The sequence below is a fragment of the Vitis riparia genome, chromosome 2, assembly GCF_004353265.1.
Source record: "Vitis riparia cultivar Riparia Gloire de Montpellier isolate 1030 chromosome 2, EGFV_Vit.rip_1.0, whole genome shotgun sequence".
Lineage (NCBI taxonomy): Eukaryota > Viridiplantae > Streptophyta > Magnoliopsida > Vitales > Vitaceae > Vitis > Vitis riparia.
In genome coordinates, this window is record NC_048432.1 from 928,586 (window position 1) to 946,364 (window position 17,779).

Sequence of the window (17,779 nt, forward strand, 5' to 3'; positions counted from 1 at the left end):
TAAAGCTCGGTTTTTATATATTGAAAAAAAATATTTATGATATTAAAATTACTTTTTCTTAAAAAAAATGTTCAAAATAGGCCATAGTTTCAAGTTAATTATGTGATAGAAAATAATGATTTTGAATAATTATTAATTATGTGAGAGAAAAAGATCATTTTGCATAAAGGGCCCATTTAAATGAAAAATTAAATTTTATTTATTGAACTTTTCTATAAATAAGGTGACTTTAATCTTAAAGGAAGAGATTCAGCACCTTTTACGGCACATGCTTCTTTTGGGTCTTAAAAGGTGGAGCAACTTAACCATTCAAGGCAAGGGGTCAAGGCCAATACTGAGAAACCCACGATAGGTAGGACTTTCCATTGTGAGAAAAGCCCATCCTATTCCTACCATAGCCCTTTTTTTTTTTTTTTTTTCTTTTTTGGTTGGGTCAACTTTTGGAGCCCATAAACCTAACTTCACCTTTCTTGTGCCTTGCACCAAAAGACATTTAAAAATATCTTCACTACTAAATGATCATTTGTATACCAAACTTCAATTATGTTTGAGAAAAATCTGCACTTTGTTGAACTTTGAATTTGGGATTTCCAAGTGTAGAAGAAATTTTGGATCGTTAATTGACTAGGCAAATATAGGACCAAATATAAAGAAATGACAACGGGTATAAAACAATGGGATATGGATAATGAGGAATATCGGCAATTTTTTATTTGTTTTAGTTGTTTTCCTCCTTACTAATCAAAGAGAAAGAGGAAATTGTTATATTGTTAAATAGATATGCATTTTCTATGAGAAAGAATAAAGACATAACGGTTGTTCAACGAGATATCACACATAATAAGATTTTGTTTTGGGCGAGTCTCATATTCAATTATAGAGGATTCAAATCTCTCTCTCTTCTTTTTGTCTCAATAAAGAGATTGTTTCTTTATTGGCTTTGTCTAGTCAATATCATATATTATAAAGGGGAATGGTTCGACTATATGGGATAGCATAGTCGATATAAGCAATGATAAATAAAAAAGTTATGTTTGTAGCTTAAATAAAACTTAACAATTTTTAGCTTTTAATTTAAAATTGATAAGCAAAACAATAGGGATTTAAACCAAGTGTAAAAAATAATAGAAAAGTCTTAAAACTTTATCAATATTTACTTTCCCTAAATTATTAAGTTCACATTTATCGTATAAATAATTTTAACTTTTAACTTACTAGAAAACTAAATAAGTTAAAACTTTTTTTATGTGGTATTTGGTTCCAAGAAAGTACTAAAAAAAAAAAAAAAAAACAGGTAAGAAAAATAATTCTTTTATATTTGGGTATCATAAAAATATATATATAATAAAAATTAGTTAAAAATTTATACATCTTCAAATTATTTCATTTTACATGTGAAAAAAAGAACTTTGAAAAAATATATAAAAATAATTTAACATTAATTTTGCCTTTTTTCATACTTTTTTTTCAAGCATCTTCTCTCAAATATAGGGATATTTTTTCTCTCAAATCGGGCTACCACTAGTCTGGCCATGGTTGAACCCGGGCCAAGATCAGGCCCAATACTTTAGGAATGAGATTTGAACCGTTTCAAGGGACATTTCCCTATAATCAAGCAGAGAAGCTGACCTCTGATAGAAAAATCAAAACAAAACGTACATCATCATTTAATTGATCTCAAAACCGTGATCCATAACTCATTTACATTGATGTTTCTGTATCAATTAGTACAGTACCAAACCATTTTTGATACAAATGATTTAGTTAGAAACAAGAGCATTAGAACTACAACAAAAAGATCAGTAAACGATCATGAATTGAACATTTTGAACCAGTAAGAACACTGCTACTCCACTAGATTTCCAGCCTCCCCGGAAAATTCAATGTGTTAAGATCAAAAAGCAGTTCCATTTCAAGAGTTTCCAAGAATTGGTTTGTAGTAGACAACACCTGCACCCAAAGATTCAATTAACTTCTCATTAATGCTAATAATAACAATAATAAATGTTGGAGTATGATGCATGTTATGAACCCAAATCTTTAACAACTTAAGCCAATTGAAGGTCTTGAGTTTGAGTCCTCCTCCATCTATTTACCTCTGACATCTGTGACAACAAATTTATGATTTATCGGGGGTTTAAGAACATGATATACATTGTGAATCCAAAGGCTAACAGTTAAGCCGGATTAAACTTTTAGGAAGGTTGGTAGCTCACTGCCAGGTATGTTAGAATATGATCTACATTCTAACCCCTCAAGTTTTAGGAAGATTGGTAACTCATTGTCCGGGGTGTTGGAACATGATATACATCCTAACAGCTTAAACTTTTAAGAAAATTAATAACTCGATAATAACAACATTTCACTAATCTGCCCACAGCTGCACCAACAAAATGTGGGGGGGAGAGAAAGGATTGAGACTAGCTGCTAATAAGTCTAGGCAAAACAAATGTCGATGTTTGATGTACTCTTTCAATGTCACTCAACCCTAGACAACATTTCGAAAAATGTTATGCAAATGTGATGCTTACTAGCCACAATGTACGAATATTTTTCAAACATCTGTCTATCAGCAATAGACATTAGATGGTGTCTTTTTTTTCCATGACTGGACTGGAGCCAAACACCTTTTTATATTGGGCAATAAAAAAAAAAATATCAACCCCCCATTTGATGGGTTCATATCATACCAGTTATTGATTAACCACTATTCTATGAATTGTTAGCTATAATGAAAATTGAAATGATACTCTTCGAATCAAATTTGCAAAAGTCAAGTCATTTTTTGTTAATTTGATCCAGAGTCTTAAATCTTAATGGGGTCCAGTAAAATAACTCAGGCCTAGTTGATCAGTTGTCTGAAAAAAATCAGCTCATTTTGGGTGTTATCTTGATTTAATTTCAATCAAATTCAGTGTATCGCAGAACTACTATGATGGGAATAACAAATTTCAAATTGAAATGTGAAAATTCATCAATTTGAATAGAGTTTTGGCTGTTGTAGTAGTAATAATGATCAATAAATAATGGATAAACAATAAACAGTCAACAAAAGACACATCAAAGGAGTCCGCACCATTGTGGAATATGAGGTTAAAGGTTCTTTCTGCCCAATTGCCATGCAAATTGATCAACATCCACCATAGCACGAGATGCTGAACCAATGGAACCATCATACCTGTAAAAGATTGATGACAAGCATGCAAAGATTCAATGCTGGTCTAGAAATGTACAGAAAGCAAGCATGAATATGTAAAAATGAACACTGCAGGTTCTTACAGTGCAACCAAGATGAATGATGTTGTCTGCATAACTATAGCACCTTCACCAGCAGGATGTGATGTGTTCATGCACCTTGCACAGAACCAGCCGTCATGAATTGAAGTTACCAAATCTGTAGTCAAAATTCCATTTAGTGAAGTCTAGAAACCAATAGGTCATATTAGTATAACACTGGAAATAACAGCAGTAGTTTGACATGGTACATTTTCTAAAATAGTGGTTCCAAACCTCTTCTCTTTGTGACATTTCCTGTAAGATTCTTTGGGTCTGTACCCAATTGAATAGGTCAATCGTTTAGTCAATAAATAGTTAAAGTGGTAGAATTGGTTTTTATGGCACTTGGGTTTGAAAACCCCGAGTGCCTAAATTAACAGATATATAATAGTTTTGAAAGTTGAGTAAAACAGCAATTTCCCGTGGACATGGAGGGAAATATAAATTAATCTAACTGCCATTATTCTGCTATTAACAGATTGTAATGGTTTGACACCATATGAGTTCAGGCAAAACTTATTTCTCAGCATTACTTCGAGCCCTTAATAACCTGATTTGTTGAGAATGCTGTTTGAAGTCTTATTTCTCAGACTTAGGGTACAAATATTGGGCATTACTTATGCAGCTGTGGTAGAACATACATTGGTTTTGCCCGATAAAGAAGCTCTCACTTTGGAGGTTGTTGCGTTTGATAAAATCAACAAATTGATTCACTTCAATTGGCTTTGCTCTAATCCCTTCTTGCTCTGCACTGAAAGCACCCAAGTCAAGCTTTAAATGCAATGCTTGGCAACATCAAGAAAATGGAAAAATATGGAGACATGTGACAGATACATGTTTCTTGTGATCGATATCAATTTTTGAAGGCTCTACAAGACCATATGAAATCAACAAGTAATCTTCCCTTCAGATGATCACTTTAAAAAGGAAAAAAAGACAAAAGGATAGAAAAGAAATACAAAACAACATATTACATGAGGCCAAAATTGACAGCTATTGTATGCAAAACATCAATATACAGACATACCTTAAAATATATGGATGTTTAATGTATCTGGAAGTATGGAATCTTATGTAGATATCTGCAATTTTACCTAGTTAGACAGAATGTAACCAGGTAGTCCAGGCAACCTGACTTTAAGGGGTAGTAAACACTACTATTCTCTTGCATAAGTTTAGAACGTTACTGCAGGAGAATTTCTATGTTATCATGATTCCAGATTACTATTGCTTCGTTCCACAGTTCAATGTTTCCCGTTTCAAAAGGAATATCTCAATTGCACGTCTCACCAGTAGTGACATGGGTGTAACACAGTTAACAATAAAAAGAAAAACCTGGTTATCACAAGTATTAAGAGTTGAGGTAAAAGCACATTAAGTTTGGGAGAAGTAAAGAGGAGTCACACTTAACTAACAAACCATAATTAAAAGCATAATAAAATGCATCTCAAATGTCTTAGTTGGTCCACTTCAGCCCTACATAATATATTGCATTAGCAGCTCACAGAAAGTAGAGACTACTTCATCCATGATCAGACTAGTCACTTTCCATCAAAACATTCAAAAGTTGCTTCCTCAAAGCAGCTGCAACTAGCAAAATTCACTTCTTTTGAAGCATCATTTTATCAAATACATATTTTCTCTATCTTGAGGGGATGGCTAGATTGTGAAAATTATAATTTGGATAGTTTCATGTCTATCTGGGACTTCTCTCTCCATATCAACCAGAGTTTTTTTGAACTGTCCTTTAGGCTTAGCAGGTTATTCTGCGTCTAAACAGTATCTTACCTTATTACCTCAACTGGCATAATTTGAGACTGCCCTTAAATAGCAGCTAAGTGATTGAATAGTATTATAAATTCTTCTCTTCCTCTTTCAGTTTCCTCTTTACATAAAAACAATTGCTTTTTCCATTTTTTTTTTAAAAACTAATTATATTAAGAATAAAGGAAGGCATTGTAACAAAGGAATGAGCAATCCTTCAAAAGGAGCCCCCAAAACCAGAGAGTGAGAGTGAGAGAGAGAGAGAGAGAGAGAGAGAGAGAGAGAGAACAAGATTACAACACAAACTATACCCAACCAGCCTATCCTTGAGACATAGCTCAAGGATAGAAGTACCCTACAAAATCTGTCAGGAATCTATCTCCCTTCTATGATCCCCCTCATGCATAATCATAACACTAGCAACTTTACTAACACAAGCAGCCCAAACTATAATGGTTGATGAGTCCCTATCACTGATAAGATTTGTAGATACCCTTGTATGAGGCTTCCTAAAATCTTTCAATAAAAGCCAAAATCTCAGTTTCAATTGCCACCGTGCAGTTGGTCTAGATAAAGCACATATCATATTCCCCCTTATATCTTAATCTGCCCCCCCAACATTTGACCTAGTTGTTCCAAATTGCAACCAATGAAATGAAAGCTTAACAATGCCTTGTCTCCTATTAGACTCTATAACTAGCCCAAGGTTATCCAACATAAACTATGGAACTTTTTTGGTTCATAATAATCAATCTTTTTGGGGCATCCACTGACTCTTTCACCATCTGAGTTGTTAACCAAATTGGGTTCCTTCTTTTACTAAGCAGATATGGATGTCTTGATAATTCCAATTTGAGTTTGCTAATCCAGTATCTTTTCCACAATCACCAGAAATCTTCTATACTTTTGCTTCCTCTGACACAAAAGATTCTCTCTTTTCCCTCAGAACAAATAGCTAATCAGTCCATCATATTGTGGCTCAAATGAACTACAGTAAACCCTTTGGAGATGGACACCCACTAAGAAGTCAAAATATGGATATTATCCAATATCTCATCAATCGTGCATAGTCTATTATTAAAGATTCTTGCATTTCTTGCCAACCAAATCACCCAAAGAGTGGCTAGAATGACACAAGACCAAAGCAAACAACCAGAATCCAGAGAGATACATGAAATATATAAGCATGTGAGCAAGGTAAGACTGAATGAAAGTAATTCTCCCTCCTGACAAATAAGCTTTCTTCATCCATCAATACTTTTGGACATCTTCTCAATAAAAATGTAGGTCCCTTACCTCCAACAGGAAGCCTAGACAATTTAAAGGCCAACCACTAGTGCCCCTATTCCTAAAGCTATCCTAGTTAGATCACCCCAATAGACATTGATCTCAGACAAAGACCTTTATGAAGGTTAATCTTAAGGCTCAAATTCAACCATAGGCTGATAAGCTTAAGATTAGAAATCTTGTTCTCATCAATAGATGATAACATGGCAGTATCATCATCAGAAAATTGGAATAAGAAACCTGCAGTCTATATTTGCCAACAGCAAAACCTCCAACTAGACCTAACACATCCAATCTACCAATCATCCTACTAAGAACATCCAGCAAAGAGCAAAAACAAATGGCTAAAATGAATTCCCTTGCCTTAGGCTTCTTGAGGCATTAAATGCCCTTCCCCTTCCCATTCATTAACATCACAAAACTGAAGGCAAAATACCCTTAATCTAATTGCACCATCTAAACCCAAAGAGATTCAAAAATACATTGTGTGATCAAAGAAATTAAAATCTACATGATCGTATGCTTCCAAAGAGCCCACTTTAAGAAACATTCTTCCTTCCTTGAGAGAATCACATCCTGTACAATCTCATTAGCAATAAGGATTGCATTAAGGATTTGCCTCTCTTCAACAAAGGGCCCTTAATAGAGCAAAATGTTATCTTCTACAATCTCAATTTAAGTTCATTTTTGCCCGCCCTTGTAGCACATTTAGCTCAAAACAAAATATTCTTCCTTGCCAAGATATTTCTTAGACCCCCAACTTCCTCCTTTCAGCTCCTCTAATTTTTGTGCATTCTTTTCTCTTGCTTACCCAGCTCTGTGGTAAATACCCTCAAAGCATAGTAAGACTTATAGCCAACACAATAGTTCAGTCCCCATTTCACCCATCCTACACCAATTCCATGGCCAATGCCCTCCATAACCTTCCCTTCCTTATGATAACATATAAGAAAATGATCACCTCTGAATAATCAGTTTTCACTATTTGTTCACTTCTGCTCCTAGCCTCCTACTTTTACTAAATTTACATTCCATATCTCTTGAAATTTCAGATTTTTAAGTATCTTTTTTGTCATGTGAAAGACTATCACAAGTTGTAGTTTTTGTTTCATTTTCCATATTTATAAAGGAAAACCAACATATGGTATATTAAGGTCAAGTAGTAGAAGCCATATGTCATCTAAAAACACAATATATTGAGTTTTATCCTCTCCTAGCTTGAAAATCAATAGCAAAAGCTGAATTTAAAAAACTAAGCAAACAAGACACTAGTTATTTAAATCCACAATGCCTACACTTAAATGTCTTGATCAACATAAAACGAAACAGCAGGATACACAATAAATACATGATTGTACATGCAAGATATCCACACCATAGCATAGAAAATTTTGGTTTATCTTACATGGTGGACAATAGCCGAGATGGTCCAGTTGGGTCATAGTTAATTAGTAAAGCTGCCTTCAAGGGTTCACCTACAATTCAAGTTTATATAAATCAGAACTTTCTCAATTATCACCTCAGAAAGACACAAATTTTACCAACTTTTTCCTTTCTCCCGCCCTGACACACGGAAGTTTTTAGATCAACATGCTTAGATGTAGTAACACTGCGGGATTTCATGTCTCAACATTTGTGATTGGAAAATTGTCCAATTAAACCAACTTAAATAAAAGGTTAAATCGCTTGAATGGATTCACCAAATTGCTTCTCAGAATATATGCAATGACATGGATATGACTTTTTGAGAAAAAAAAAAAATGGAGGTGGTTATTGCCTGAGTCTATTCATAGATTCAAGAATAATTTGTACCCACACGACCACAAAAAGGGGGAAAAAGGCTTGAGCTTTCTCACCAGAAGAACCTATACTGGTAGATATCCACTTGTCCCAAGCTTTACGTACAAAAGTCCAATCCATTAACTGCAAAGCTCGTGGCTAGAAATGAAAATCTGCATTAAACATAAACAATTGAATTTACTAGAAGGTGCAAAACCCTAGTCCTCTGCTTGCTTTCCAAGAAATGTTAGAAAAGCAATGAAACCGTCGGATTGTTTTTTCATCATTTTGGGACCTGAAACAACAGAAGAATCCACCCAACTATGACCCAAATGCAATTGCTTCACTCATTCGAAATCTAAAACAGCACAAATTAAGAACTTTTCTGACTTCATTTGCCCAGTTTTCCCGGGGACCAAACAGAGAAGCAGGATTCGTTTTTCCTCCCAAAATATTGATTTTCTTTGCTCAGTTTTCTCGCGAACCAAACAGAGTTTAAGGAGGGAAAATAAGAAATGCCAGGTACCTTGAAACGCTACAGAAAGAAGCGAAACGACGCCGCATCAGTTGATGATGACCGTGATGCTTCACGTATTGCTCCTTATAAAAGCTGTGCCACGTCATAATTTTTTTATTGTTTATTTAATTGTGTCAAATTGTCCTAGTTATAAACTTATAACCCCTTTTAAGTCACCCAAATTTACTAATTTTTATATATTTAAGAATTTAAAATATATTTTAAATTATAAATATTTTCTAATTAAAACACTAAATAAAATAATAAACGAATATAAAATTAAAATTTTAAAAATTTTATTTATAAACATTTTACAAATTAAATTAAATTAATTCAAATTTTAAAAAATTAAACTTAAAAGTTAAAATATTTATAAATTTAAATTTTTAAATAAGCTAAACAATAACAAATTTAATGGATAATAATCATGTGAATGGGTTTCACGACTTAAACTTGTAAATGGATTATTTATGTCAATTCATATACAATCCAATTTTTAAAAGACTTAAAAATGATCATTATCGTATCTTCCATATAATAATCAAGTTGTGTTAATGTCAAATTATTTTCATATTATTATTAAATGAGTCAAAAAATTGAATAAATTTTTATTATTTCTTACATCAACTAGACAAAGCCCATTACCACTTCAAGGATTTGAGTTTTCCAACTAACTTATATAAAGGTTTGTTTGATGTCTCTCAAAATAGTTTTGAACAACGAAATGAAATAAAAAATAATTTTTAAATAATAAGTAAAAATTGTTTTTACTTATTCTTAAAAATAAAAAAATAATTTTTGTTTAAAAAAGAAAGATAAAACATGATTTTTTTTTTCTTTCTCCACTTTCTACCAATTATTAATACGCTAATTCTAAATCCTTCAAGACTCCAATGTGGTTGATGTCTATCTTACATATGTTTTAATGAGTTTTTTTTAACTTTCTAAAACTTTTTTATTAGTCAAATAGATCCCAAATAAAACTATACATTATACATAGGAAATACTAATTTTTAAAATAATTTGGCACTTAAAACCAATCCAGTTAATACTAGAGGTAATAAAAAACATAAAATTGTTCCAACTAATTTTATCTAAATGACTTTGATAGTTTTTTTTATGCATAATTATGTTTTTTTTCAAAAAAATTTCAATGCATAAATGTTATGCTTGGTTCTTGGAAATTTTGAGAGAAAATGTGAGGGAAATAAAATAGAGAAAAAAATAGAATGAAAGAAAACGTAAAGGAAAATAAAAAAATAAATTTAAAGTCAATAAATTATTTTTATGTGGTTCTTCAAAATTATTTCACTTATTTTTCTCTATCATATAAAGATTAAATAATTTTAAAATGCATAAATTTCTAACTAATTTTACTTATATTTATTTTTTAAAATATTTTAATAGTGAAACAAAATACAAAAAAAACCATTTTCTTTAACATTTTTTCTCCTTACCACTTTCCAGGAACCAAACATGGTCAAATAGACTTTTAATCAACTAAAACTTGATATGTTTGTTAGCCTATGGGTTCCCTTAATCGTGTTTTAATGATAGCAAATCATTGCTAGTGTACTAATAATTTAAAATCTAGATAAGCTTCAGATTGTTCAAGCTTAGAAACCAAATGTAACATGAATACTTGGGTGCACTTGGGTTTTTTAATTTAAAATCATGCATCATCTTATACTCCATTCATGCATTAAATGTCTTTTTATTTATTTATTTATCAAAACTCGAGTATTTCTTTACTTAGATAAAAGTGGTTTAATCAAATATTTTGAGGGTCTTAAAGGCCCTACCTAGTTATTAGTAAGTTTTTGGAAAAAAAAAAAAATTAAGGGTTTTGGGTTGGATTCGACCAACCATTGAGGGTATGCCTAATCGGCTCAACATGTTAGGAAACAGTCGAATTGGTCACCTTTTCTTAATTGAGGATCAGTAAAGGGGTGCACTAAACCTTCTCTCTTATCCAATAGGCTAGTCCTCTTGGTCGAGGAGAAACCTTTCTCGGTCAAAGGTACCCTTCTCTTAGTCAAGGTTAAGGTGAACTATAATGGTCACTTGTTAAACATTAAATATCCAACGGCTAGTCAATTAGGAAATGTTGATGGTACACTTTTTTATGTCTGAGATTGAAAACCTATAAAGAGAGAGCTTCTATTCATTTATTGTTAACTCCCTACCTACTTGTTTCTCGCCTTCAAAACTTTTATATTTTTTATGCATTAAACTTTCACTTGCTAGTCATTTATAGTGCACTCTTATATTCATCTTAGTTTTTTTTGTACTTGTTCATTAATTATGCTAGGTTAAGTGTCTTAAGTCTTCATTCTTCAAATAAAGTTGAGTGCTTAGTCTTCGAGTTAGGGATAAACTTGAAGGATTAACTGTAGCACCCATTAGATCCAGAAAATCTAATTGTAAAAATTTAGAAGCTTGGTTGAAATTTCATACTAGTGAAATCCTCACTTGGAAGGATTTTGAGAAGAGTGAAAGCAGGTAAAATTAATCGAACTACTATAATATCAGTGTTTATAATCTCTCTAACTCTCATCTCTTCATTCCTATTGTTATTTCAATATTGCTTGAGAACTTTTCAAAAGCCTAATTTACCCCCTCTTTAAGTGTTTTTCTTAATTAATTAGCCTTTACTTCACATTGTCAAATTTGTTAATGATCCTAATAATTTTCGAAAAATAATTTGAAATCCAAATATTTGATCCAATTAATAGCATAAATTTATGATAAAAATTGTTATACACTAACTCTATTATTTTGTTTATACTGAATTATATTTTTAAAAATGATTTTCTCATTAGATGAATAGAGTTCAAATCAAACATCACATCATGAACTAAAACAAAACAATCCAATCTTCGTTAGAAATTCAACAATGATTTCATAGCTTACCTTCTATATATAATTGTAATTTTATGATTTTTTTTAACTAGACAAATGAACTTCAATAAAATAAAACTTAATGTATTGAATTTTAAATGAGTTTAGTAATTTTTAAAAATAATATATAACTTAAAAATAAACTCAACCCATAATTACAAAAATGATGGGTCAAAATTTTAAAAAAGATTGAAATTTAGTCGTCTCCAATAAAAGTTCAAATTAAAATCATTCACTTAATTTTTTTTTTCATTTCGGAAAAAGAATAATAAAATTTAGCCAAAATCAATGTACTTCCAATAATTGATGAATTTTATAATTTTAATTGTTCTTTTACTCGCGTGATTGAATTTAATAGAAACTTCTAGAGTTGAAAATTGGATATTTTCTTTTTGTCATATAACATTGTATGTAGATTCTCAATTTGAGAAGTTTCAATGAATAAAAACAAAAAATGTAAATGATTTGCAATAACGAACAAAGCTTCAAAATTTATGCTACATATATTATTTTTAATTTATGTTTTCTATTAAAAAATAAAATTATATTTATTAAACATATTAAAACTAACATGTTAATATCAATCAACATAACAAAATTGTTTTAGTTATATTGATTGATATCAATAAATTACTTTTAACTTAATAAAAAAAGTCAAATATTTTGACTTTTAATATTTAGCTAAAAAATAAATACCACATGAATCTAATTTTTTCTTCTCTTCCATATAAATATTAAATAACTTAAAAATGCATAAATTTAGAATTAATTTTCTTTATATTTTTCAAAATAAATCAAATATATAAAAAAATCATTTTCCTTAACATTATTTTTTTTTTCCTTTTCCTCAAACCTTAAACAATTGCTTGGAATTGAAATGGACCTTATGACTTTAAAATACATTTATATGATTAGGAAAAGTACATACTTATATAATATTAAAAACTTTTTCTTCTATCAGATATAGGATATCACAATGCATACCATAAATGAAAACGCTATAACTAAAATCGCTTCCAAAACCTCCTCTAAGATGGAATATATTGATTTTATTGATGGGATAATAATAATAATAATAATAATAAGTCATTCCATAAACACTAACAGAAGACACCTTGCACATATTTTTTCAGTGCAGTGATGGCCTTAGCTTATTTTAAAGACTTGATCAATCACTGAGGATTTTTTCTTCCTCCTTGTTCATCAAGAATATCTATAGTTTTGGATGGGTTCTGTCTATAATTCTGGGTGTTCGTGAGGATCAAAAACCCGGTTATGGCAAGTAGAGTCACAAGGGTAGGCACAATCTATCTTCTGGAATGGACTCCGGTCATAGTACCAGTCTCCTACTGCCTTTGCAATTGTCTGCATGCCAATGGAAGAATGAGAATATTCAGGCTTTGTCAAATGGAAAAAAGCAGTGAAACTAGGGCTGCAACTTGGACGGGTAATGTGCGCCCAACCTGTGTTCAACCAGGTTGGTGTGAACAAGGTTTGAACGAATTAATAAGACCGAACTTGGGTTAGAAAAATACCAATTTGAAAATTTAGGGTCTGTATGGGTTAGTCTCTAACCTGTCCAACCAGACTAAGTTGCAGCCTTAAGTGAAACGATCGGGAAAATGGAGAAGAAGGTGGTGTAGGTAGAAGGCTTACTGTTTTTCCAAGTACTGGGGAGTCGTCCCTCAGCCATGTTTCCTGCATTTCGGTTTGGCAGTGGGCATAGCAGGAGTTTATGAACATTCCTTTGGAGGGGGAGCCTATCAGTCCTTTGATTGCACTAAGAAACTGCACCCTGAAATCTGAGAAAGAAAAAAAAAAAAAAAACCAAAAACGATTAGTCCTCAAAGACATGGTTGTTGTTGCAGAAAACCCAAAACGGGCAGGTAGGAAACAAGCCAAGTTAGGCCATGGATGAGAGATTCAAGCCTGCAGGGTGGAGAAAATTTACATTTTTCTTCATGAAAATGCATCACTCTGTTGAAAGCAAGAAAAGATCCAAAAAAAAAGAAGACTTTCCCAGTTTCATTCAAAAGAGCAGGCCTGGAATCTGAAAATAAACCTGAAAAATCCTCCAACAAAAGGTTGTTTTTGCAGAAACTAGGAAAAAGGCTGGTCGGAAACAAGCCAAGTTCAGGCCTAATGCAAAAAGAACAAAAAAAGAAAGAAAGAATTTCCGGTTTCATTCCAGACCTGCAGGCCTGATTCTCAACTTCCTAAGAGAGCTCCAAGGATCAAACTGCACTTTTTCTTTACTTTCTACCGTCTAGTCAAAGTTTAAAGAGACTAAAAAACCGAAAACTTCATAGAAGAGGCTTATGGGAGTGACCTTGCATGGCTTCAAGTTGGGAGGAAGAGCAGTCCTTGATATCAAGCTTGCAGTAATGCCAAGTACCATGAGGATCAGCAACACCCGGTGCCAAGATGTTCTTTATCTGACCAAACAATGGGCCAAAGAATGAGTCCCAAAAATATAACAAAAATTTTCCCAAGAAAACCCATATTTATATCATACCTGCCATGAATCATAGGCTGCATTGATGATAAAAAGCGGTGTTTTGATTTGTTGAGCCATGTTTTGTGGGAAGAAACACTGCAGATTGTCAATAAGTATTAGGCTATTAGCACATTGACCCGAAAATGGCAAAGAATGTAAAAACCATTTCAATGGCCACACTCACCAAGCCTGGTCTTAGACTTGAAGTGCAGGATGGGGGCAGATTCTTTGCTGATCCATGTGCTGCACCAGTTTTACCGAAAAATTCAGAACTAGAAGCTCTCATTTCTCCATGAAAATCAGTATGAAGTATGAAAAAAAAAAAAGGAAATAAGGGAATATGTTGCTACATGTGTTGCAACCACTTCACTGTAGAAGCCTTCAATGTGTGCTGCTCCTGAAACATCCTTACTGTAACAGAAAACATTGTAAATTTTAAGCATTTTCCTAGGATCTTCCGGGGAAGTGAGATCAGGGTAGGAGCTAAAATTCTTGATCTTACGCGTTGATGAAGTAACCGGCATCTGCAAAGCATTTTACTTTGGTGCTGACAGGGAGAAGAGCGCGAAATTTATCACAATGCAGAATGGCAGTCAGCCCACCAGCAGAGCAGCCAGAGAGAACAGCCTGAACAGAAAAAGTTATTATGAATGAGGATAAGAAAAAGGGATGAAACCGAAACCGAGAAGTCAATGAATGATATGAGCCGTACATTTGCAGCATTTTTCATTCCTTTTGCCATAAGATCCTCAATGACAGCAAGAAACACCCGGGCTCCTCTGTAGTGAAGATTAGTCTTCTGAAAAAGACCAACACAGAATGTGTCAAAAATGTTGAAAAATAAGACCTTGTTTGGAAACTCTTCTTGAAAACAATGTTATATTCTTTAGAGCAAAAACAATTTTTTGGCAAACTTATGACAGAAAACAGTTTTTTGATAATTTGTTCTAAAAATAGGTTGTTTTTTAGAACAAATTTTAAGAACCGTTCTCAAAAATTATTTTTTGAAAACTGTTTTAAAAAACGTTCTCAAACATATGCAAGTAGAACTGATGAATTTCAGATTACTTACAGGATCAACTGCTTCTACATCGCCCGTAAAGGAGGCCCCATCGCAGTACCTAACCTTGATCTTGTTCCAGTTGTAGAAGTCTGGATGTTGGAATGGAGATTAGAGCTCAGGAGAATCTCAAAGATTACATCAACAAGAAGAGCTATGCCAATTGGCGATTTTGAGTGGTACCCGGATTAAATTTTTGCTTGTTGCTCAGAATCCCAGAGAAAGCAATTTGCTTCACCATTTGCTTCGATGAACCTAAACGGTTGTCCCTACGAGCAAGGCAAGTTGAGGCATTGTTGCACCATCCTCCTCCCTGATATCAAAAAGCCAAAAATAATGAGATCATATGCTATGCCAGTTGTATGACTCAAAAATTTTCTTCCATTTTCCTCTAATTTCTGAGAAACCAATCAGCATATATTGTCTTAAGATTCTATGGTATGCTTAGTTGCAAGACTCAAAAATTTTCTCCCATTTTCCTATCAGCATATATTGTCTGATTATAGATATAAGATATTACATTGTGTGTTTTTACAAGACAAAATTTCTTCCATTTTCCTCCAATTTCTCAGAAACCAATCAGCACATATTGTCTAGCTGTAAATATAAGATTATATGGTATGCTAATTGTAAGACTCAAAACATTTCTTCCCTTTTCCTCCAATTTCTCAGCAACCAATCAGCATATATTGTCTAATTGTAACCTTAATGTAAGATTATATGGTATGCTTGTTGTAAGACTCAAAAATTTTTCTTCCCTTTTTCCTCCAATTTCTCAACAGCCAATCAGCATATATATGACAAAACCAATTGTAACCTTGAAATATAAGATTATATAGTATGATAGTCGTAAAATTACAAAATTTACTTTCCATTTTCTCAGCAACCAATCAGCATATATCTAGTAAAACAAAATGTTAAATGTCTAGCTAGTACCTCCACATCAACCAACCAATTGTAACTTTTAAACAAAAGATTATGTAGTATGGTAGTAGCAAATTTCCAAAATTTTCATTCCTTTTCTTCCATTTTCTCAGCAACCAATCAGCATATATGTGGTAAAACAAAATGCTAAAGGGTTGCCATGTCTAATACCTCTATATCAACCAACCAAGTAAACCTTGAAATATAAGATTATATAGTATGGTAGTAATAAAATCCCAAAATTTTCTTTCCCTTTCCTCCAATTTCTTAGCAACCAATCACTATATACATCATGAAACAAAACTTCAAACAGTTGTTTAGTACCTCAATATGAACCAACCAATTGTTAATCCCTGCACCAAATCCCTTATCCATGTGGTAAGCAGGTGGGCTACCATCCAAGCAAACTGCATAATAAGAATGTCGAATTTTCACACACATAAGAATCAATCAAACAACAGATTATGAACAAAAATTTGGGAAAAAACCCGAATTCTAACAAGGTTTTTCACCTGCTCCTTTTGCTACTGCACTATCCACATAAGTAATTCCCACATAGAAGCCTTCTGTTTTGAGCAAGATCAGTGCAAATGCCAGAATGCTTAACCAGTGACCTGATCTTGCTTTAGCCATTCTGATATTGCCAAAAACCCGAAAAATTATGATTAAAAATGGTGAAAAGTACTCGACAAAGAAACATCATCCCCTTTTACAACTATGACCAGTATTGTAGACATGAACAGCATTTTCTCAGGAAAATTTTGGTATTTACTCAAGAAAAAAAAAATCTAAAAATGCATCATGCAAAATAAATCCACTGAATAATGAAAATAAAAAGTAAATTCCAAACCAAAAAAAAATGAAAATCTAAATTGCTTAAAGCAACAATACACGGATTTTTCCTTCATAGAAAAAATTAGGAATAACAATTTTTCAAAATAATTCTAAAAACAAAACATAAGACAAATAAAAGAACAAAGAAACCAGCATTAATTCATTTCAAATAAATTTTAAAAAATAATAATAATGAAACTGAACAATCAGCTGTCTCGTATTAGCGCTTATACATACAAACCGAACCCAAAACAAGCAAAACGGAGAGAACCCAGAAGTGGTTATACAATTATACCAAAAGCAGTAAACCACCTGATATTGCGAGAGGAGTAGACTCCCCTTTTCGCCACAGAATCTAAACCCAACCCAGTTCAGATTGTGAGCTTCTGACGCAGAAAACGAGCTTCAAACAAGTGCTTATAACAATGCGGTGACTGGTGAGACCTCCCGCACCTTGCAAGAGCAGAAAAGCAGCTTATATAGAAGCGCTCTTCTATAGAGAATCCAACAGCCGACACTCATTCGTCAACATTTCGTTCACTTTTATTTTTTACCATATTTTATTTTGACTGAACCCGGTTCGAACCGGTCCGGTCAGATATTGACAGACGAATCTTATCGGTTTACGCGCTCTGCATTGAATGTCAAGAGCTTCCGTTTGGAGGAGTTCATAACTTGAGTGGGCCACGACTCCACGAGAATTTTTTATTTTTTATTTTTTATTATTATTTTTTATTTTTTTATTTCTAATAATAACTTATAATTTTTTAATTTAAATAAAATAAAATAAATTAAATCAAATTTCCTCTTTTATTTTTTAAAATTAATAAAATGTATAAATATTGCAAAAAAAAAAAAAAGAATTTAAACCATAAAAAAATCTTGGAGGAGATGCCCATGATTGGCACAACAACAAGAACCACATGCACATCCACGTGGC

General features: G+C 32.6%; 2 protein-coding genes across 3 annotated transcripts; both read right to left on the reverse strand.

The window, feature by feature from the left end:
• Window positions 1-1,637: 1,637 nt before the first annotated feature.
• LOC117932582 lies at window positions 1,638-8,710 on the reverse strand. Of its 2 annotated transcripts, none has more exons than XM_034853867.1 (7): window positions 8,633-8,710; window positions 8,184-8,279; window positions 7,733-7,802; window positions 3,918-4,027; window positions 3,280-3,394; window positions 3,077-3,178; window positions 1,638-1,950 (listed from the first exon to the last, which is right to left on the reverse strand). In XM_034853867.1, the coding sequence occupies exons 2-6, from the start codon at window positions 8,245-8,247 to the stop codon at window positions 3,094-3,096; spliced, it is 444 nt and encodes a 147-aa protein (XP_034709758.1). In that variant the 5' UTR covers window positions 8,248-8,279; window positions 8,633-8,710; the 3' UTR covers window positions 1,638-1,950; window positions 3,077-3,093. The 2 variants fall into 2 exon arrangements, with proteins under 2 accessions (XP_034709758.1, XP_034709753.1); XM_034853862.1 differs by lacking the exon at window positions 8,633-8,710 and adding an exon at window positions 8,402-8,587.
• A 3,843-nt stretch (window positions 8,711-12,553) lies between these two features.
• LOC117932571 (pectin acetylesterase 8-like) lies at window positions 12,554-17,300 on the reverse strand. The gene is made up of 13 exons (XM_034853852.1): window positions 17,152-17,300; window positions 16,518-16,639; window positions 16,330-16,412; window positions 15,265-15,394; window positions 15,094-15,173; window positions 14,734-14,820; window positions 14,524-14,648; window positions 14,374-14,432; window positions 14,206-14,261; window positions 14,040-14,117; window positions 13,854-13,959; window positions 13,181-13,326; window positions 12,554-12,889 (listed from the first exon to the last, which is right to left on the reverse strand). The coding sequence occupies exons 2-13, from the start codon at window positions 16,636-16,638 to the stop codon at window positions 12,761-12,763; spliced, it is 1,200 nt and encodes a 399-aa protein (XP_034709743.1). The 5' UTR covers window position 16,639; window positions 17,152-17,300; the 3' UTR covers window positions 12,554-12,760.
• Between the last annotated feature and the right edge of the window lie 479 nt (window positions 17,301-17,779).